General features: G+C 46.1%; 1 protein-coding gene across 1 annotated transcript in view; it reads left to right on the top strand.

Moving 5' to 3' along the window:
* Nucleotides 1-1,354: 1,354 nt before the first annotated feature.
* Nucleotides 1,355-23,162, top strand: part of PODXL2 (podocalyxin like 2) — a 30,379-nt gene continuing 8,571 nt past the window's right edge. The window contains exons 1-4 of the mRNA XM_002917645.3: nt 1,355-1,397; nt 2,415-2,690; nt 17,188-17,960; nt 18,714-18,788. Of these exons, the coding sequence (XP_002917691.2) occupies nt 1,355-1,397; nt 2,415-2,690; nt 17,188-17,960; nt 18,714-18,788 (1,167 nt within the window). The remainder of the gene's footprint in view (nt 1,398-2,414; nt 2,691-17,187; nt 17,961-18,713; nt 18,789-23,162) is intronic.

The following is a 23,162-nucleotide window of genomic DNA, read 5'->3' as shown; positions in this document are numbered from 1 at the left end:
GCTTAGGTAACCTGGAGACCTGTAGAATGTTTCTTTAATTATTACAAACATTTCTCATCAATTGACTTTATTTCTTCATAGACTGTGTGAGTTTTTTCCAGGTAAGTTTATCTCACTTGGCTCTCCCAATCTTCGGGGTACCACTTCTACAAAACAGGGCTGTTGTATCTGCTGGTATCACATTTAAAATTTAGACGACACTTTTCAAACAGTGGTCATTTTCGAGGCAAGAAACCAGCTAATTACAGCGCTTCTGTTAACTAGCTATTTGACCTTACAGTCCCGAGCCCTCCCGTATTTCACCTGTGAAACAAGAGGGTTATTTATTCATTTATTCAAACACCTGTTGAGTTCCTATCACCTTTCAGAGACTGTTGAAGCACTGGACCGACCAAGTTGACTCAGACACAAGACGCGCTGAGTGAGGGAAGGAAGCCATAAAGGGCCCGTTACAGTTTGAGAGAAAAGTGCTGTATTTCGTTCAGAAGGCTGTAGTACTAGGAGTGGTGCCCAGCCTAGACGGGGAGTGGCCAGGGAGTGCTTTTCAGAAGCAGGAGCAGAAGCTGGGCGGGTGGGCGCAGGTGGCCCTAGGCATTACCTATTTCTGGTTAAAGGCTTTTTGAGGCTTGGATGCTGTCCCATGTTTCCACCCATCAGTCCTGATTTTGTTTTGGTTTTTGAAGTCACATAGAATAACTCTAGTCTTTATTATTCACAGCAGCCTTTTATTTTAATATACTTGAAGATACCATTTTCTCGCTTGAATGTTCTTTTTTCCTGGCCAAGAACATCTCAGTTCTCTGTTCTTTATGAAGTTCTCTGTTCTTTAGATTTCTGGAAGTCTGCTCATTGTAGCACTGTTCGCATAGAGCTTACCTCATTTGAGGCCCCTGCCTCCCTGAGGGCTGTGGAACTTTTGCTTTACAGATGAGGAAACTGGGGACCCTGGTGGAAAAGTAGCTTACCCAGAGTGGCTCACCCATGGAAGCCAGAACGCAAGCCTGCTTCCCTGGCCCAAGCCCTCTTTACTAGAACATCCTCCCATATTTGATTTCAAGACCTGTTTACCCTCATCCACACACCTTTTAACTGCGTTAAGCCTCTTTCACTGGGAAGGCTTTCCTTACGAGCAGGTGCTGTATTCGTGTATTCATACATAGCGTGCAGTGTCCACCACACTCTGGCTGCCGAGCGTAGGGCTTACTATGACTTCATAAGGTGGTTGTAAAGATTCGCATTCAGATAACGCTTGCAGAGCATTTAGCACACAGCACCAATAATGCTAGCTCTCATTTTTTATTATAAACATCGTGAAAATTTTCCATGAACGATTCAGGCCAGGGCATGGTGCACAATGGGAGGAGAGCAGGATGGCACTCTTTACTGCATCATTGAACGTCAGTCTTGGAAAAGAAAATTTGGAGGTCACTTCAACCACCTTTCTAGTTTTTTGGATGTGGAGATAGATCCAGAGGTTTTAAGCAGCTTTGCAGAACACATAGAACAAGTTAGTGATATCTGTGTGATTAAGCTAGTAAGTAAACAGGCCAATAGGGCTGTCTTCCTCTTAGTGAATGGAGGTGAGAGAGATGGAAAAAACATGCCCTTTAGTTTATTGGGTTTTGTTCATTTTTTTTTATAAGTTAGAGAGGGATCCAAGATGCTAAACAAATATGTCCTTACCAACGCTGGATGAGTCTGACCTGCAATCTCACATCGTCTTTAAGGACCGTTCAGGAGATCCGACTGCTGAAATACAAATCTCGTTCTTTTTTTTTTTTTTTAAAGATTTTTTATTCATAAGACAGAGATAGAGACAGCCAGCGAGAGAGGGAACACAAGCAGGGGGAGTGGGAGAGGAAGAAGCAGGCTCACAGCAGAGGAGCCTGACGCGGGGCTCGATCCCATAACGCCAGGATCACGCCCTGAGCCGAAGTCAGACGCTTAACCGCTCTGCCACCCAGGCGCCCCACAAATCTCGTTCTTAATGCAGTTTTGGAAAACATTCAGCGTAGGACAGAAGCCTGGGGAACAGTGCACGCAAGGTCCTTCAGAGCAGGGACTCGTTCTTCACTGCATTTGTACACCGAGCACCCACCTCAGTTGTAGCAAAGACGGGCGTTGGCGGCCGTTTCTGAGTGAACAGATGCCCAGCAGGTGCTGAGCCACATTAACCTCACTCTCTCCTGCCCACCACCCTTGTCCCCCCTTTGCATCTGCCACAGGGAGGGCTAACCAGCTTGGCCTTTGTGGAGTGAGAACAGCACCTCAGAATCGCCCAGTAGCCCCGGGGTGTCAGGAGTGTCTCCCCCCAAGCACCCCTGGGTTTTTTGCTGCTGGAGACGCGTCTTCACCCTGTGCCAAGTGTGGCCTTGCCAGCCTCTCCTAACCATCTGGCTTTCGTGTCTGCGCAGGAGCGTCCCTGGGCACGTGTGCAGCTGGGTCTGATGAGCCTGGCCCAGAGGGCCTCACCTCCACCTCCTTGCTGGACCTCCTGCCACCCACGGGCCTGGAGCCGCTGGACTCCGAGGAGCCCAGTGAGGCCATGGGACTGGGAGCTGGCCTGGGAGCCCCAGGCTCGGGTTTTCCCAGTGAAGAGAGCGAAGAGTCGCGCATTCTGCAGCCACCACAGTACTTCTGGGAAGAGGAGGAGCTGAATGATTCCAGTCTGGACCTGGGACCCACTGCAGGTAGCTCTTCTCACCTAAGAGTAAGGTGCTCATTGCAGCTGGGAGTGCAGCTGGCTAGGCAAAATGCCAGAGGACCATTTCCTTGCTCAAATCACATCTCTCGTTTCTCCCTGCCAGCTTTTACTGTGTGCTGCCCGCCTATATACCAGAGCCGAGTCTCTGGGACCCCCAGTGTCTTACTGGTCCTGGACGCTCTTTTCTCTTTATCATTTGCTGCTGTTTAGGGAGCCCATGTTCTGTGCTCATATAACTTCACATAACGTGACAGCCTGGGAGCGAAACTTCGTCCCCACGTAAACATGCAAAAACTGCTACTCAGAGTGGTTAAAATCATGCCTAAGTTCATACAGCCGCTCGTGTGCTCAGCCATGATCCAGGCTGAGGCTTCCCAAGGTCTGGGGGTTCATTTGTCTTCCCTGCTGTGCTATATTGTCCCTGTCTAAGGTTCCTGGGCCCCTCCTGAGGTCTCTCTGATCCCGCATTCAAGGCCCCGCCCTTCTCTCAGTCCCGCCCCCGAGATGGTTTGTGGGTGTCCAGAGTATGGTTGATGGACCTGTGGGGGCCAGCCACCTGAGGCCTGGGCCACGCTGGAATGCATGCAGTTAGGGGCTGGATGCAGAAGTGGCCCCGGCCGTGCCCATGCTAGACTGCTACATTGTGTCTGTGCCTGCCCATGCACATGGGGGTGGGCTGTTACAGAATGCAGTTCGAATTTTTTCTCTTTAGGGTATATAATATTTTGGGTTTATGTCCTCTAATTATGAAAGTAATATCTGGAAATTGTAGAAAATACGAAAAATGCAAAGAAGGAAACAAAAGTCACCCATAATCTCACAACTAAAAGATAATTACTATTAATAGTTTGGGATACATCCTTGTAGTCACTTTTATGTGCCAGATTGGAATCATACTGTTTTCACTTAAAACATTTAATAAATGTATTTCCACATCATTAAATATTCTTTTTAAACCTGATTTTTAATGACTACATGGTATTTCATCACGTGGCTCATATGTATAAAACCAGCTCCCTACTGTTGTTGAGTATATAGCTTGTTTCCAGTTTTAATGCTGCTAAAACTATCATTATATATTTTTGCACTTCTCTGATTGTTTCCTCGTGATTAATTTCTAGAATAAAATTGCTAAGTGTAAAGATGTATCATTCAGCATCCCACCTGGAAAAAGAAGACATGACCACGCTGAGATAACCCAGGGAGGGTGTATTTATAGAACTAGGAACTTAGAAAGGTATGAGCAGGGGATAGGCCAACCACAGAGGAATCCAGGGCCCGTGGCAGCAGAGCACTGAGTGGCCCTACACCCAAAGGGACAGACAAAGGGATGGATGAAAGGAACCAGGAGGGACAGAGAGTGGTGGAAAGCAAGTGATCCTGGCAAGAGCAATGACCCAGCAGGGGAGAAACCAGGGGAGGAAATACCTGACCCTATCTCCTTCCATCTTCTACCAGGAACCCTGTCATTGTCTCTTCCCCTGCCTCTTCTGAGGAGTCTGGCTGGGAAGCAGGGACATGGCCAGCAGGGACGGTAACTCTCGGGGTCCATCTCCCGGCGCAGAGGACAGGGTGGAGAAGGATAGAGAGAGGATCTGGAGGGGATGGAGCTTGTCTGGCACAAAGGATAGGAATCTTTCCACAGGCTTTTGTTAAATATTTTCAGTCAGCCTCTAGAAAGGCCTTTCCAGTTTGCATACCCGCCAGAGGTAGAATGAATGCCAGGTTGTTGGACCCTTCCCACCACTGCATTTTGTCATTTAGAAATCTTGGTCAACTTGATAGGTAAATTGTAATGGCCTTTGATTGCTAGTGAATGTTCATACGTGTGTGTGTGTGTGTGTGTGTGTGTGTGTAGACATATTCTGACCACTTACAGCCCTTTCCGACTTGAGGCATGGTATAACGAAGAGCGGGCTCTGGCATCGGGCAGGTTCCCAAGTTTCAGCACCGACACTTAACGGCGATGTGATTTTTGGCAAGGAGTAACCTGAGCGTCAGGTTTTCCCATCTAGGAAATAGTATCATAGGTTGTGAGGTTTAAATGCAATAATTCATATTATGCACTCAGCACAGTGCTTGGTGCATCGTAATACTCTGTATTACCTATCATTACTTTTCCATTTTTTTCTATTGAGGCTTTAATTTTTTACCACTGTACCAATCCTTATATAAAAAGGATACATTCTCTGATGTAGATAGAAAACACTTTTCCAGTTTATCAGTTACTTTTCTTATTATAATAATTTTTGACATAACATTATTTTTTTTACAAACTTGGACAGTCTTTCTTTTGAAATGTTTGAATTGTTTTTATGTGTTTTTCTTTGCTTTATGCTTAGAAAATCCCTTCCCTTCCTGAGATATATGCATCTGTATATCCTTTATTTTCACCTTAAATTTTTACATTCAACTCTTTATTCTAGCAGTATTTTACTGTGGTATGTGGTATAAGATAGGGATTTAGTTCATTTCCTCCATAAAGCTAGCCTTTTACCGCAGCAGCAGAGGCTAATAAATTTATTCCCTCATCATGGAAAAGAAGCACTAGACAATTAGATGTACTTGGGTCTTTCTCTGGGCTTTTCTTCTTGTGTAGACTCTGGAGATCCTAGGCTGAGACAAGCAGTCATTCCGAGGGCCTCGGCCGAGAAAGCCACAGCGCTGAGCCTAGGACCTTCCTCAGGATCACAGTGGGTTGGCCCTTTAATGAACTCAAATTTTCTCTGCGTCTCCTTTCCTTCCCCTCTTTTCCTCTCTCTTCTTCTCCCATTAGCCTCTCTGGGTCTCCTAATAGTGAAAACAGCTGCCATTCATTGAATATATGTTCTGTCACAGGCACTTCGCATCCATTCTTCTCCTTGTGCCGGCCCTACAGTGTGGTCTGTCTCCTCATCTCTGCTATGCACCCTGAACAACTGCGAGATGGGAACTCAGGTGTCCTGCACGAAGAATGGGCAAGGGCGCTGGAGGAGGTGGAGGAAGGAGGGCTGCTCTTGCCAGGCTCCCTCGTCGCTCACCTTCCCACTGGGCCCTTGCCTTTCCTCGGGTCAGTCTCTGCTCCGCACACCCCCAAAGCAATTTGTGGAAGCACAGTACCCACAGGATAAAAGCAAAACATCCTAGTACTGCAGAAAATGCTCCAGATGTTCTGGCCCAGCCTCCCCTTGGCCTCATCTCCTTCCCTTCTCCCGGGTACAACGTTGCATTAGCCTATTATCTCCCGCTTGGCAGATGTGGGACTGATGCACAGGGAAGCTAAGTGCCTTAACAAGGTCACACTGGGTATGTGACAGAGCTGGATCGAGAATCAGCATCTTTTCAGGCCTGTTCCCTGAGCCTCTGGTGCCCTTCCTCTTGTTCTGTCTGCCTGGAGTGCTCTTCTCCATCCCAACTGCCTGACAGACTTGTCATCACCCTGCAGCACGTAGCTCAGAAGACACAGCTTCTAGGAACCAGGACTCAAACCCGAGTTCTCAGACTCCATAGCCTTGGCTCTTCTATCAGTTTGCCTCTTAGCTCAGTGATTTTACTAGAGACTAACAGGAATGTCTTATATTTTACACAGCAAATATCACCATTTTTTCCAGAATTTTCTCTTTGATTAGCTCATTTGGACTTCATAACCACTCTGTAGGGTCCACAGGCAGGAGTTGTCACTGCTTCACAGATGCTGAAACCCAGGCCCAGAGAGGGTAAGAGCTTTGCCCAAGGCTGCACAGCTTGTGTACGGCAGAGCTGAGTCTGGAATCAGTGGCTCCTGAGTGCCTGGGCCTCGCAGCCTGCTGTGGGAGCACAGAGATGGTATGTGTTAGAGAGGAAGCCAGTGCGTTTTGTTGTCACGAGTATTTTGGTATACATCTCATTGCTAGTTTGTGGAGCCTAGAAGAGTCGGAGCTGGAGCCTTCTTTCTCCTCCTACAGCAATGATCCTGAGGCCCCACGGCAAAAACAGCCACTCGTCTTTCTGCTTGGCTGCTGATGAGAGGTGTGACCTTGGTGGGTTCTTTGTCTAATCTTGGCTTCAGTCTCTCCTTTGCAAGGAATGATAGATTGAAGCCTTCTCCAGCTTTAAAATACTATGGTTTTCTGACATTTCAGGTGAAAAGAGTGGTCTCAGCAAAGTAAGGAGAAAGAACTAGAATGTAGATTGCCCCTCCATCAGGTAGCATCAAGCCAACTTAAGACCTGATCAAGTAATTCAGGCAAGATTGTTAATGATTAAGAACAGTTTCCCGGGTTACCCGCTCATCCCAAGGCTCTCTCCTGTCACCCTCCACCCTCTCATTCTTCAATATCCTTAATAAAGTTCTCTGCATGCAATTTTAATTTTCCTAGTGAACAAGCTAATTAGTGTTCTACAAGAAAAGCAATAACTCTTTGGGTTTGGCACGTTCTAGAAACTCAACTCAAACAGGCTCACAGGCCTGTGTGAAAAGGGGGGTGTTGATTGGCTCAGTAACTGCAGAACCTAGGCAGGTGGGATTCAGATGTTGAAGTGGGACATCAGCACCTGCCTCGCTCCATCATGCCTCTCCTTCCCTGGCTGGCTTTGTTCTCAGGCATGTTGTCCCTGTATGGTGGCTCAGAGAGCCCCCAGTCACTCCAGTGTCATCTCCTCTCACTCAGCCCCAGCAGAGAGAGAACTCTACCTCCCAGCACTTCTGGAAAAGTCTCAGGATGGAGGCTCGTTTGTCTGCCCTGGGTCATGAGCCCACCTACGACCCAATTCTGAAGCCAGAGGGACTGGGTTCTCTGGTCCAGACTGGCTCTCGAACACCGTTGGAAGCCAGGGGGTAGTGCCCCACACTCCTGGACCAAGAGGAGGGGAGTACATGCCAAATGATGGGCATAAAAGAACATTCATGAGTGATTATATTATTATATAAATTGTTTTCACATCATTTTTTTTAACCTCACAGCAACCAGTGGAGTCCGTAGAAGCAGGCATCGTTAGGATCACTCTTTTATAGGCTCAGAGAGGTTTAAACGTGGCACTAAATTACACAGCTGACGAGTGGCAGAGCGAAATCTCAGATTTGAGATTTCTACTATAAGATCTGCTACCCCTCCATGTGACATCATTCATTAGACCACTTGAATTACTATTGCCTGTGATGAATTTTGTAGAAAGCAGATCATCAAAGCCAGTCTGCTGGGACCTGGAAATGGTTCCTTTACGTGGATATTGTACCTGCTGTTGAATGATTGGACCTTCTAGGTCACTGCACACACATCAGGCTTGTTTGCTAAGAAGGCCAGCTGACAGAAGCACTTGCATCTAGATGCCAACAAGAAAAAAATCCCTGTACTTTTGTTTTACACTAGTAATAAGTATCATTATGTGAAAATTCAAAAGTGCAGAAAAGAAGAAAGAAAAAAATCACTCCTAATCCCATCAGCCAGAATTGGTGAATGTTAACATTTTGGCATATATCTTTCTGGAAATTTTTCCCATGTGGGAAATACATAAAATATGCTTTTATAAAAAATGGAATTACAGTGCACAGGTCCTGCTGTTTCACTTACCAGCATCTTTCCAAGCCAGCTTAACAGAGCTGTCTGCCCTCAGTTTTAAGGCGGGAGTAGTCTCCTAAGCCTGGCCAGGCTACTGCCCCTTCAGTCAGTGCCCTGCTGCCTGAGCGCTGGATGGCCTTCAGTCTTTTGTTCTGTGAGCTGTGCCATGATGGGAATCCTTGAAACTGAATCATTAACAGCATCCTCATTGTTTTCTGAGGGTGCATTTATAGGAGTGAAACGACAGGTTCAGAATGTTCGTTTTTAAAGCTTTTCATTCATAGTAACCCCCCCCCAATGTGGCCTGATCTCCATTCCTGTCAGTAGCAGATTTCCTGCACTCCTCTAATACTCAGTATTACCTTTATTTTTTTTTATTTTATTTTTTTTTTAAAAGCCATCCCAATTCTATTTTTTTTTTTTAAGATTTTATTTATTTATTTGACAGAGAGAGAGAGAGAGACAGCCAGCGAGAGAGGGAACACAAGCAGGGGGAGTGGGAGAGGAAGAAGCAGTCTCCCAGCGGAGGAGCCTGATGTGGGGCTCGATCCCAGAACTCCGTGATCACGCCCTGAGCCGAAGGCAGACGCTTAACGACTGAGCCACTCAGGCGCCCCTCAGTATTACCTTTAAATATATATGTATACCGTCAAGTTGGCAGCCCCCAAACTGTATCATCTTGTTTAATTTACATTTCTTTGATGACTACTGAGGTCGACCATTAAAAAGTCATTTTTAATTATGCTGAACGCTTCTCCCCTTGCACCTCTGTTTTATACAAGTCTGTTGTGAATTTCATGAGTATTTTTGTATTAACACTTGGTTGAATAACTGGCTTGAGTGTTGCACCCAGGGGGCAATTTTCAGTGATTTGACATTAAGCGAAAGGGACATTCAAAGTGATCTTTCAAGGCCACTGGCTTGGTGCCTGTCTTAATTTCATGTCTTAAACAGGGGAGTCAGTTCATTAATATTTCAGCAGATGCCAAGGGTCATCCATGAGATTATGGCTACCCTGGAGGGCAGAAACGAAGTCCACCGTGACCTTGATAGGCTGGCGAAAGAGACTTACAAAACCGATGAAACATAGGAGAGAAAAAATGCAACACCGTCTATTTAGGGAACAAAAGCCAGGCCCCAGAGTGAGATTAAAAGAAAAAGAAGAGGCTTGGAGAATCCAGCCTGTCCAGAGGTGTGGAGCTTCCATCAGAGCGGCCTCCTGCTGCCTGTGAGCCGCCAGATCATGTCCAGCGGGGACAGTGCAGCGTGAGTGCTGTGTTAAATTCAGACCGTGCTGCCGGAGTTGAGAAGCCTTACTTTCCAGCTCCTATCAACTGGCTTCTAACGTGTGAATCTTGTTCGCTTTTCAGCAATTCACTCAGCAAATTGTTATTGTATACCTACTCCGCAGATTTTGTAACCACTCTTAAAACGTGGCAAATGTAGTTTCCACAAGAGATGAAGAATGACGGGGAGGGGGTGGAGAATGAGGGATAATCCCAGTTGTTGAGCCCCAGGCAAAGGAGGCTAAATTGGAGCAACTGAGAAAATACGTAGGTTTTTATCCCGAGGGAGAATCTCCCCAGAAGTTCCTCACTGAAGCAGATAAAACAGAAATGGGCTTAAGTTGTAAAGGAACCTCGGCAGTTGGGTTTAAGGAATTTGGGGAGAGAAAAAACCCGCCACAGAGAAATGCCTCTCGGAGCCATATTCTTGAAGAGGGTGGCAGCCTATCTGACCTAGACTTAACCATCTCCTGCTCCAGATGACCTCCCAGGTCCCTTCTTGAGCTAGGACCCCTGGGTCCTTGGAGTCCCACTACAGGAGCACCGGCCTGCAGATTCGCCTGCAGGGAGCTGGGGCATGCGGCCTGTGAGCAGCAGCGCGACTTTCTGAAGAGATGGCCTCAGGGCGAGGAGCGTGCCTTCTGGGTGAGGTGATCTGAATGCATTATGTCATTTCACCTCGGCCTCAAGGTCCCAGACGACAGGTGGTAGGCGGACCTAGAGGCTGGTCAGCCAGCATTCTAGCCCCCGGCTGCAGAACCTTGAAGCTGAGCCTTGAGTCCTCACCCGTCAACTAGTCTGGTGATTGAAGCCCAGCTTCCTGGAAATGGGCCATGGCCCACAGTGCAGATGGACGGGGAGGTCGTGCCGCTCCGGCTGCCCGTAGGCTCCTCCGGGCGTCTGAAGCCAAGTCTGGGCGTGGGCCGAACTAAGCAGGTGCATCTTGAAAGACTGGCTTTAACCACGCCCAAGCCTGAGCTTTACAACTTTACCGCCTTCGGTTAAGTGTAGTTTCACGATTTAGAGCAAGTGTCCGCCCCTCTGTGAGCTTTTCTTTTCCTCGTCTGTGAAAGGAAGGCTGTGTGCTTTGGAGGCCTGGTTTCCCTCAGGCTCTGGGGAAGATGTAGTCTCCAATGAAAGCCACCAGGGGCCACTGCGGCTTCTCGGAGCTGGCGCCCTGTGTTCAGGGAGGGAAACTGCGGACGGACTGGCGGGGGGTAGAGCTTAGCCCAGGTCCCAGGCCAGCTGCTGTCTCACCGACAGCGAGACTGAGCTCCCTGTGTCCTGAGTGTCCTTGCAGCGTAGCCACTCTCTGACCTTTCATGCTTTGAGGCCAAGCTGGAGCCCCCTCTGGAGGGTCTGAGCTGTGGGGGACCTTTCACCTGTCTTCCATGTCCCAGCTGTTGCTACCCTCCTGGCTGCAGGGGACAGGCTTTGACCAGCTTTCCTGCTGTCTTGAACGTGTCTCCGGGACATCTCTGCTTGTTCGCACTTGTGTCCAGGTATGGGATGTGTGGGGGGTGCTCTGCTGGTACGCCTTCAACCCAGACAGGTTTCGGGGTTTGTGGGACCCCTCCGTCCTGACTCCAGATGCTGAAGTAGATGGGATAGGAAGCAAAGCCTAGGCACTAAGCAGGACAGGCTCTCCCCATGTGGAGTCACAGCTGTTGGTGACTGCAGCGGACGGGGATCAGGACATAGCGCTGTCACTGCACTTGGGAGAACCAGGGGCTGGGACAGCCACCTGCCTTGGTGGGCCCAGCGTGCCTTGCCCACTGTGGTGCCATCCTCTCCTGCATCCCTCTCCTTTTACACCCCCCTGCTTTTCTTCTCTTCCTCCATTGCCAATTCACTCCCTTATCCCTCCTCCAAAATGATTGCTCCAGCTTCTTCTCCTAGGCCAGTGTCACAAGTCTCTGGAAGCCCGGTCTTCTTTCCTTAGACACCTGAGTGGGAAAAGCACGTTCTTCCCCGTCCACCAAGACTTTTCACCTCTCAGAGCAACCGTGTTCCTTCCTCTTGCAGCCTTTGGAAGCTCCTAGTTGAGGATGGCCTGCCCTGTCCCCTGCATGTTTCACTTCTCTTCTGGTGGCCCTCACATGTTCACTAGCCAGTACTTAAAGTGATGCGTGTGCTCTCTCTTCCTCTCTCTCTCTCTTTGTAAATCCTTATTTAAAAAACAATTTCAAATTTACAGAAGATTTGCAAGAACAATCCCCACACACCCTTCACTCAGATTCCCCCAGTGTTAACATTTTACCAAATCGTAAAATACTTAGAGACATACAATTTTTTTTCTAAACCATTGGATAGTAGGTTGCAGACACAGTGTCCTTTTACTTATGCTGCATACTTCAGTGTATATTTCTTAAGAACAGAGACATTCTCTTACAGAATCACAGTACAATGACCATCAGGAAATTGACATGGATACAATATTATTATATGATGACAAACTATTCAAACGTGTCCACTGTAGTGAAAGAAAACAGAATTATTTTTTACAGTTCACTTTCCAGTCCAAGATCTTGTACTGTGTTTGTTGTCATGCTTTGTCACTTTTATTCTGGAAAATCCTTCAGTCTTTCTTTGTCTTTCGTGACCTTAACATTTTTGAAGGAGATAAGCTAGTTATTTTGTAGACTGCCCCTCAGTTTTGTCTAGTGTTTCCCCATGATTAGTTTCAGGTTCTACATTTTTGGCAGGAATATCACAGAAGTGCTGTTGTATCTTTCTCAGTTCATCAGACCACGATTCTACTCTTGGACTGAATGTGGTTTCTTTACTTGTCAGTCTACATTCATGTTTGGATCCAGTCCCACTCCCTGTCTTCTGGCCTCCCCGTTTTCATCCCACCTGGGTCTGTCCCCCAGCTGCTTGCGTTCCACTTCCCACCACACCTCTGGTTCATAGTTTGTGTCCCCACTGGGTCTCCCGTGAAAGTCTTGTTTCTGTGTAAGAGACCTTTCTGATACTCGCATCATATCTAGGCTTGTCGGGAAAGCATGGATCCTTTCCTGCCCTGTCCTCTTCTCTGGGTTTGCTTTGACTTGTTTATCACTGGGGGTCTTATCCTGCACCTCAGCCTGTGGAGCCCACTTCCAAAATGGTGCCATTGTTCCTATTGTGATTTTACAGTATAAAAATATAATGGTAATAAGAAGGAGGAGGAGGTAGAGGAATACTTAAAATCTATCAGGCATTTGCTGTGTGGTGTGGGCTGTGTCCAGGTTTTATCTCAGTGCATCCTGACCACAGCCCTGGGTGCTAGGAACTGTTGTTATTTTACAGATAAGGAAAAGGAGACACATGGAGCTCAAGTGCATGTCCAAGGCCACACTGCTGATCAGCAGTGGAACCGATATCACACAGTAAGAGAAGAAGAAATAACTTTGGATGCTGAGAGGTGGTTAAAAAAAAAAAAACTAGGAAAAAGTCCTGCTGAGTCCGAGCCCCAGAGTGTGGCGTGTAGTGATTCATCAAGTCTCTGGAGTTGAGGGGGCTGGATAGGGCGAAGGCTTGGTGGGAGATGTAAATTTGGGAGTCTTTAGCAGAGAGGCAATAGATAAAGTCTTTGGAATCTATGAACTCACTGAAAAAGGAGTGCAGAAATGATGAGTCGGGGGCTGGCTATCTGGGAGTGATCACAGTAGGGAGCCTAAAGGAGAAGTTCATGCCATTGGAGGCTCTTTCCTCTCCCTAAAGGGACAGGTCCTGGGTTCAGGAAGCAGAAAGTGGCAGTCAAGCGTTCACCAAACACACCTTGCTCTCTTTTCTGCACTGGGCCAGGCAGGCACTGTGTTAGGTGCTAGGAACATCGGGATGAAGAAAGTCACCTTGCTCCGCAATCAGAGTTTGTGGTCTTGTAAATCCTGTATTATTCTTATTTAGGACATTAGAGGAGTTGTTTTTAATGCCATTGGTGTGTGAGATAACATTCATCAGAACCATCTCCAAAGCACAGAGTATCAGTGCGAGAAAGAACCTTAGAATTCATATATACCAGCACCCATTTGTACTATGAAAAACGGAAGCCCAGAGAAACCCCGGGACTGACCATCGCTTAGACAAGTAAGTTGGTGGCTAAGTCTTCGAAGGCTGCAGATCACGTCACGCACAGCATGACCCCTGTTATTGTCTAGCTTAGTTGGGGGAATTCTGTTGGGAGGCAGGCCGTCTCTGGAGGGATCAGCTCAACTTTTGGAAAGTCAGCATCACATTGAGTGGAGGGATTGTTGAGTCAGCTTGCCCTCTTGGGAACTCCCCTACCTCAGTGGGATTCTGCTGGAGTGCACCACCATCCCCCACATTCCTGGCACATTCTAAGGCTTTACTGAACCTATTTGCTAGTTCAGGTTTCCCATCCACTTTGTCTCTAGACTTGACCATTTCTGCTATGGGCATGGCTTCCCCCACACTCAGCCAGAGTGCCCCCTTCTTCCTGTTAGTCAGCCAGTGCACACAGGGTATCAAATACGTTGGGGTCATCTACTGAACCTGTTCTCTCATTCCCAATGTCATCACCTGTGTTTATCTCTCCTGGAACATTGCAGCAAGACCCGAACTCTTTTCTCTGCTTTCATTCAGCCCCTCTTTCATCAAATTCTTGCACATTGCTGTCAGGACAATCTTCTAACCATAAAATCTCCTGATTGTAAGGGATTGTGTGTGTTCATTTCCCCAGCATCCGTGGGACATACTATTACGTCATCTTCCTGTCAAGTGGCCATCCAACCCATTTCAATTATGATTTTATGCATTGTATTTCAGTTTTAAACAGATCTATTAAAAAGTGCTTACTTCTATTGAAGTAAAATATTTTTATTCTTTTATATACTTGTTTTATGAGTGTAATTTCCTCAAGTCTCTTTGGAGGTGTTAATAAGAAGTGTTTCTAAGTTCTCTTTGTTTACTAGATTAACTCTTCTCTCAGAGGCGGGTTGCTTTGCTTTCTCTCCTTCATGCTACTTCATGAGCCTAGCTTCCCCTGCCCTGTGAATCTTGATCATTCTTTCATATTTATAAAGGTGATACTAGATGGCTCAGTATTAGAGGCAAGTCCACAGGATTCTGTGGTCTCTGTTCCACAAGCATAACTCTCCCCTGAACACCATGACTGTCTGCTTTCCGTGGGGAATAGATAAGCTTCCCTACAGAGGGTGTGCAGAGAATGAGGAGTGGAAGATGTTAAGTTACCAGTCACTTCTACCCAAAAAGAGTATGCTTTACAAAAATGGATTGGGTAGAATATTTTAATTATTCATTTAAATATTATAGTGGGCTTTCAATGATCACTAAGATCATTCAGCTTCTAAAAATTGTACTTTTCCTTATAGGGAGTCAATTTTTCTTTTTGTAATAATTCTTAGCCATATGGATCTGTGTTCTAATTTGAATGCTTGTTCTCTAGACCCATGGCACAGCTTCCCTCCAGAGATTTATTTTCATGACTTCCTCTCGTGTTTCTTGATTCCATGTCTTCTTTGGATTTCTTGGAGAACTTCCTTAAGTACTTCTCTCAGAATCCGTAGATTAAAAAACCTTTAAGTCTTTGCATATATGAAAATGTCTGTATTTGGGGCACCTGGGTGGCGCAGTCGTTAAGCGTCTGCCTTCGGCTCAGGGCGTGATCCCGGCGTTCTGGGATCGAGCCCCGCATCAGGCTCCTCCGCTGGGAGCCTGCTTCTTCCTCTCCCACTCCGCCCTGCTGTGTTCCCTCTCTCGCTGGCTGTCTCTGTCAAATAAATAAATAAAATCTTAAAAAAAAAAAAAGAAAATGTCTGTATTTTGTAATCATACTTGAATGATAGGTTAGTTGGGTATAAAATACCAGGTTCAAAGTACACTTCCCTCAGAATCCTGAATGCATTTTCAATTTCCTTCCTGCCATCTAGTGTTATGAATTAGAAGCTTGGAGATAATGTGATTATCTCTTTATTATTGCTTTATAGGTTAACCTGTTCTTTCTCTGAGAGCTTTTAGGATCTTATCTTGCTCCTCAGAATTCTGAAATATCATGAGAATGAGGCTAGGTGTGAGTCTTTTATCATTTACCTCAATTATGTACCCTTTCAATGTGAAGATTCCCACTGCTGGGTGTGGGAAATTTTCTTCTTGTTTGGTTCTTTATTCTCTCCATTTTAAGGGTTCTTATCTTTTTTGAAATCATGTTAGTTAGATGTTAGACCTCTTGCACTGGTCATCTGTATTTTTTAACTTTTCTCTCTTATCCTTTTCTTTTTGTTCTGGAGGTTTTTCCTTGACTTTTTTTTCTTCCAGCCGTTTTATTGAATTTTTATATTTTGACAATTTAATTTCAGTTTCCATGAACTTTTACACATTTTTAGAGATTACTTGAGTCTCTTATTAGCCTGTTCTTATTTTTGGGATGCAGTATCTTTGGGTCTCTCTGAGATTCTAAGTGGAATTTAAAAATTATCTTCCATTCCGTGAATGTTCTATGCTCTGCTCCTTGCTCCCTGGTCCTCCCATAGTTGTTCTTTCTCCTTAGTTCTGTTGGGAAGAGAGCCTCCCTTCTCCACTGTCTTTCCTGCTGTTTGTCTCGGCTGAGCGGTTGTTTTTTCCTGTAATCTCATCTGCTTTCCACATTCCCAGAAATTTATCTAAACCTTTAAAACTTTAATTTGACAGTTAAAAAGCCAGTCTATCACTTGATAGAAATTTTAAGGGAGGAGGCCCAGTTCACCACCTTAAACTGCCTCTCTCATGTCTAAAGAGTATTTTAAAACAGTCTTTGATATTTATTTTGCAATAAAATGGCAGCCGATCAAAGTTGCTACCTAGAAATAGCTTCTGGTGTTTTAAATAAATCTCCAACAGAACCGGCCCATGACCTTGCTATGTGGTTACCCTGAAGAGGCCTAGCCTTCACTAAAAGCCAGAACAAGTCCTGTTGTCTAGGAGGCCTCCTAAGTTCTACACTTCCAGATAAGATTCTCAGGAATGACAGGGAGGACAAAACTCCCCCTGTCACCGCCAACAGTGACCTTGTCCATTCTGGAAGGCTCTGGGCTCAGCCAGTGGACTCTATTGAGCTCTTCCGACATCTTTTTTTATTTCCCAGCCAGAGCCTAAATCTTAGCAAAAAAGCACAGTCTAGGAACAATGGTCATGATCTCTGTGTCTCGTCTGTCCCTGTGATCAGAGGGTTCTCAGACCTCATTCAAGGGTTTTTCCAAGAGGCCTCCCATTACAACCCACTGGGAAAGAGATAAAGGGAACCTTTTCTAACGGGGTCTGGGGTCTTCTTGGCGAAATCCCCAGATGAGGAAACACAAATGCATTATAAGTACGATAGAGAAGATGTTAACTTCTTGTCATGGACTGTTAACAAGGGCTATCTCTGAGGGGTGCAATCATACATACTTTTTTCTACTTTATACATTCCTGTATTCATAGAATTTTAGTGGCAGATTTGTGTCATTTTTATCATCATGAAGGAAATAAGGACAAGCCTGGCCCACGTCTCCCCCACAGTCTGCCCCCCACACCCCCACCATCCAGCTTTATTTCCCACTCCTTTCCAAAAGGACTAGTAGTCCGACTCACCACTGTCCCCCTGTGGGTCTCATGGTTGCTTTGTATCATCTGCTCAGCAAATATTGAACAAATCAGTGATGATGATGAAACTAGCGAATGAGTTTTCTATCTCTGTCCTTAGACTACGTCTTTCCAGACTTGACTGAGAAGGCGGGTCCAATAGAAGACACCAGCCAGGGTCAAGAGGTGCCAAGTCTTCCCTCCCCCTTGCCCAAGATGAACCTGGTGGAGCCACCCTGGCATATGGCTCCTGGAGAGGAGGAGGAGGAAGAGGAGGAAGAGGAGGAGGAGGAGAGGGAGAAGGAGGAGGAAGAGGAAGAAGAGGAGCTGCTGCCTGTGAACGGATCCCAAGAAGAAGCCCAAACTCAGGTCCACAGCTTTTCTCCCACCAGCAGCAGCCAGATGCCAGGGGCTGCCAAACACAGGCATGAAGAATCTGGGGACCAGGCCTCCTCAGATGTGGAGGTGGGGAGCAGCATGGAGCCCAGCCTGTCACCGCCTGCAGTCACCCCAAGTACAGTGACCCTGGGGGCTCAGGACTTCATCAGCCAGGAGGCAGGGGGCACAATGCTGCCAGCCGCAGGGCATGGGGTAGAGTTTGAGGCCCCTCAAGAGGCAAGCGAGGAGGCCACTGTGGGCGCAGCAGGGCTGGCTGGCAAGCAAGGGGAGCTGCCATCCTTGGCTTCATTCCCTCAAACAGAAGCTCCCAGTGGGGCTGAGAGCCCAGATGAAGACCCCCTTTACCCTGGAGCTTCAACCTCTTTCCCCCTGGCCCCCCGAGGTGTGGAACTGACACCTTCCTCTGCTACCTTGGGGCAAGAAGACCTCAGCCAGCAGCCCCAGGAAGGACAGGCCGCTGAAGCCCAGTCCAGAATACCCTGGGATTCTACTCAGGTAAAATGAGGGCACATGAAGGCCACCTGGCTGCACCTTTCTCTAAGAGGCCTGGTCATCCCCTGGCTGCACAGTGGAGATGGGAGGGTCTGCCAGGATGAGGTGGGAGGCCCCTGTATAGCATGGAGAACCCCAGAAGAACTTTTGGGATGCACGCCTCATAGCCCTGCATGGCTGTTCTCACCACACTTACACGCAAAGCTCTTGGAAGAGCTTGGTTTCTCTAGCCTGGCCTTGTTCAGTGCTACTGCTGCTGCCCAAGGCCTTCCCACTGCCTGACCTGTGCCCCCCACCCCCATCTCCATACCCACCCCTGTACGTGCAGTCACCCTCTGCTCTCCTTCTTACACACGCCCAGGCCAGTGCTCACACCTGGGAAGGGACAGTAGGAAAGGGAGCCCCAGGTTGCCAGCCTGTGCATCTGGCCTGCAGGCCTGTTTTCGTTTGGCCTATGGAACATGAAACCCCTGCAGGGTGGCCACTGAAGGCCTGTAGCTGGGGCAAGTCCCGTCAGGCCCCTCCTCTCACTGAAGACATTTCTTTTTGTGGTCCCTGGAGACATCTGGGTTGTAAGCCTGGGGCTGGAGCCGGGGCATTGCACCCTGCAGAGGCTGTCAGCTCCCACCTAGCTGTCACGAACCTGCACCAGGCCTTCCCCTTCCGGCTTCTCAAAGGGTTTCCATCTGTGCTTTCTTTGGATGCCTTTCCTTGTGCCTTTGTAACTGTCGCCCTTCTTTTTGTTTCACTGTCCAGGTGATCTGCAAAGACTGGAGCAATCTGGCCGGGAAGAACTACATCATTCTGAACATGACGGAGAACATAGACTGTGTGAGTGCCGAGCTAGGCTGGGACCCCAGGGAAGGCGGGGGGGCGGGGGGCCTCCGAGTGTGGGCAGAGGGAGTGCGCTGGGCACAGGGAGGGGCTTAACCTAACCCAGAGGAGGAGCCAGCCCCCACCCACGTCTAAAAGAGAACTGCCTTCCTACGTTTAATTTCCTAAGGGCTCTTTATTCCTTGCCGTACTTAACTTCAAGGAATAGTTTTGTTCACGTGTGATGTCTTATCTCCTGGAGGATACTGAAACAGTCTTTTAAAAGTTGCTTTCCTTATTTGTTAGTTTTGGCCTTAGTTTTCGCACATGACTTTGCTCCTCAGATGTCTGGTGGGTTGGTTCAGAGTTATTTAAGGAGGGCCATCAAAAAGCTGGTTGAAGCTTTGAGCTTGGAGTGGGGTTTGTTAACTGTGGCTTCTCAGGAGGGTGGACTGGCTGGGCCATTTGACAGTTTTTAATGTCAACATTTTTAGGTCCTTCCTCTTGGGTGACTAGATTCTTTGAAAAAGGAACGTTTGTCCTACTGGGAGCATAAAGGGCTAGTTGCCAGTGTTCTGGAAGCCAGGGTGGGGAGAGGGCTGGGCGCCTCGGTGTTAGTGCAGGCATGCACGGATAAATTCATTTACTCCCTCTTTGAGTGTGAGCCGCCTCCCACAGTTGTGCCCCGTGTCCTCTGGGTCAGAGGGCCTCTATTTTACCCTCTTTGCCGAATCAATTTCCAGTCTTCTGTCAGGGGGCAGGGATATTTGTCTGCTCTGCAGTGCTAGGGAGAGGAATTAGGGATCCAGCTGCTTCTTAAACAGCCTTTCAAACAGTTTTCCTATTTTTAGAACCATTTTCATCCTCCCTTCCAAAGGTAACCAGTGCTGCTTATTCGAGAGCGTTTTAGTTGGGAGTTTAACAGTGTAAGTGTGATTGCTTCTCAGCTTGTCCCATTCTGGCTTAGGATTCAGTTCTTTGGGGCTTGCTGGATCAGGAAATCCTAACTCATCCATATGCCTCCAGTCCCCAGACTTTTTTGCTCTTGTTTCCTCTTCCATTTTGTTTTGTTTTTGTCTTTGTAGTTTTAGACCTTGAAAAAATTCTTTACTCTCGTTTAGTGGGTTTAGGGAAAAGTGAAAGTACGTGCTTGTGTTTAATTCAAAGTGACCCAGGAGGTTGTTTTTTTTTTCCCATTATAAATAATAAACAAGTGGTTTTTTTAAACATGATTGATACATTTTAATCTGTTACAGTGATTATTTATTCCTATTGATGCTTACATGCCCCATCTCTGGCCAGTGAGAGCCTCTTTGAATTGGCTTCTAAGTCTTTTTGACCAGCCTATTAGTGTTTGATATTTTCCTCGCTTTCTGGAGTAATAAGATGTTCTGGGCTTATCTTGTACTTTCCCTCCCCCAGACATGGAATCAACATTTCTCCAAGCCCTCATTTCTTTTATTGGGAAATGGTACTTAAAGACCATAGTATGAGTCCTTGAGACCCTTAGATTTTGTGTGTGCGTATTTGAACGATAAAGTCTAAAGATAATGTCTGTCCTCTTTCCAAACAACACACACATATATAAAAATGCTTTCATTCTGCTTTCCCTGTTTTTGTCTTGTTAGTTTTTCTCATTTACTATTTGATTTCCGCTTCATTAGTCATTATTTTTTTATGATGGATTTTTTTTTATCATGCTAAAAAACTAACAAAAATTGATCATCTTAACCATGTTTAAGGTACTATAGTGGTGTTAAGTATGTTAACATTGTTATAAAACAGATTTCCAGAACTTTTCATCTTGCAAAAATACATTCTGTCCCCATTAATCACTCTGCCAGACCCCTGACAACCACCATCCTACTCTCTGTCTCTAGGAATTTGGCTACTCTAAGTATGTCTTATCAGTGGAATCATACAGTATTTGTTCTTCTGTGACTGCCTTATTTCATTTAGTAGAATGTTCCCAAGGTCCATCCATGTTGTAGTGTGTGTCAGAATTTCCTCCTTTTTTTAACTCTGAATAATATCCCGTGGTATGTATAGACCACATTTTGTGTATCTGTTTGTCCGTCAATGGATATTCCGGTAGCTTCCCCATCTTGGCTATTGTCAATAATGCTGCTATAAATGTGAGCCTACTGATACCTCTTTGAGACCCCGTTTCAATTATTTTGGGTATATACACCCAGAAGTAGAGTTGCTGGATCATATAGTACTCTATTTTTGAATTTTTAAGAAATCTCTGTACTGCTTTCCACAGTGACTACAGCATTTCACATTCCTACCAGCAGTGGACAAAGGTTCCAATTTCTCCACATCCTCACCAACACTTGTTTTCTATTTTTTGGGGTGTGTGTGTGTGTTTTGTTTTGTTTTTTAAAGGTTTTATTTATTTGAGAGAGAGAGAGTATGGGCAAGGGTGGGGGGGAGGGAGAAGCAGGCTCCCCGCTGAGCAGGGAGCCTGACGGGCTTGATCCCTGGACCCTGGGACTGTGACCTGAGCCGAAGGCAGATGCTTAACCAACTGAGCCACCCAGGTGCCCCTGTTTTCTGTTTTTTTGAACAGTGGCCATCCTAAGGGGTATGAGGCGGAATCTTATTATGGGTTTAATTTTCATTTCTCTGATGATTAGTGATGTTGAGCGTTAGTCATTATTATTAATGGTCAGTGCTTATTTTGCTTTATCAGTATATTGGTTTCTTTGCTTACACGCCTTTTCACATCCCCATTCCTTTCTTGTGAATTTAATTGCCTTCTTCCTGAAATATACCCTTTAGCAGCTCTTTCTGCAAGGATATATCTGTATCAGCCCTTATTAGTGTAAAGAATGTCTTTAATTTTCTCATGGTTTTTTTTTGTAGCTTTTTATTTTGATATAATTTCAGAAGACTGATACAAAGAAATCCTGTGTATCTTTCAGCCAGATTCACCAGCTCTTAGCATTTTTCCAAACCATCTGAGAGTAAGTTGAGACACATTTGAGATATAGTTAGGTTTATTTGTTTCTGTTTGTATTCAGTTTGGGATTTTTTCCCCCTTATCCTTGTGGATTTAGTTGTATTTTTGAGCATGTAAAACATTAACGTGGTTCTAAACATCTAAATGACACAAAAATGTATGCTTAGAGAAACACCGCTCTCCCCCATCACCTCTTGCCCTCCATTCCCATCCACTCTGTCTAGGTAACTAATCTCATTAGTTTCTGGTTATCCTTCCTGGGTTTCTTTTTATAGAAATAAGCAGATGGATGTATGATTTCTTCCATTCTTTCTTGCAAGAAAGGTAGCATACTATTTATATTTTTATTAGTTTGCTAGGGCTGTCATAACAAAGTGCCACACTGGGTGGCTTAAACACATAAATTTATTCCCTCACTGTTTTGAAGATCAAGGTGTCAGGAGGGTTGGTTTCTCCTGGAGCCGCTCTCCTGGGTTTCTGTGTTTTCACATCATTGTCCCTCTGTATGTGACTGTGTCCTTAATCTCTTCCTCTTGTAAGGACACCATCAGATTGGATAGGGCCACCCTCATGACCTCATTTTAACTTAATCATCTCTTGAAAGACCCTGTTTCCAAATACAGTTACAGTCTGAGGTACTGGGGGTTAGACTTCAACATATGGATTATTGGGGGGACACAACTCAGTCCATAATGTTATTCTTTTGTATTTTGTTTTTCTCGCTTAACAATATATGCTGGAAGTCACTTTATGTTAATTCATGGACATTATTCTCAATCATTTTATTTTTACAACTGAATGACACCCCATCATGTGTATGTATTATAGATTATTCATTGAATTTCCTTTATGTGGGCATTTGGGTGGTTTCTGGTATTCTGCAGTTCCTTACAGGGCTGCATCAAATAACCTTGTGAGCATGTATTTTTGTGCTGTAAGATGTATCTTCAGAGTGAATTCCTAGAAGTGGGATTGCATATGCAGTTTGTTAGACATTACCAATTTCCCGTTTCTCTCTCATTCTCATTAGAAGTATATTGGGCCTTATTTTTCTATCTATGATGTCTCTTAACATTTTTTTTAAAGATTTTATTTATTTATTTGACACAGAGACAGCCAGCGAGAGAGAGACAAGCAGGGGGAGTGGGAGAGGAAGAAGCAGGCTCCCAGCAGAGGAGCCTGACGTGGGGCTCAATCCCAGAACACCGGGATCACGCCCTGAGCCGAAGGCAGACGCTTAACGACTGTGCCACCCAGGCGCCCCTCTCTTAACACTTTTATGCTTTCTTTTTTAAAAATTTTTCCGACAAGGGCCGCCCGGCCCAGCTCAGTCGGTTGAGCATCCAATGCTTGGTTTCGGCTCTTCGGAGTCCTGGGATTGAGCCCCACATGAGGTTCTGCACTCAGCAAGGAGTCTGGTTGAGGAT

The sequence above is a fragment of the Ailuropoda melanoleuca genome, chromosome 4, assembly GCF_002007445.2.
Source record: "Ailuropoda melanoleuca isolate Jingjing chromosome 4, ASM200744v2, whole genome shotgun sequence".
Taxonomy (NCBI): Eukaryota; Metazoa; Chordata; class Mammalia; order Carnivora; family Ursidae; genus Ailuropoda; species Ailuropoda melanoleuca.
Note: the sequence above shows the minus strand (reverse complement) of the source record. Positions and strands in the feature narration are given on the sequence as shown.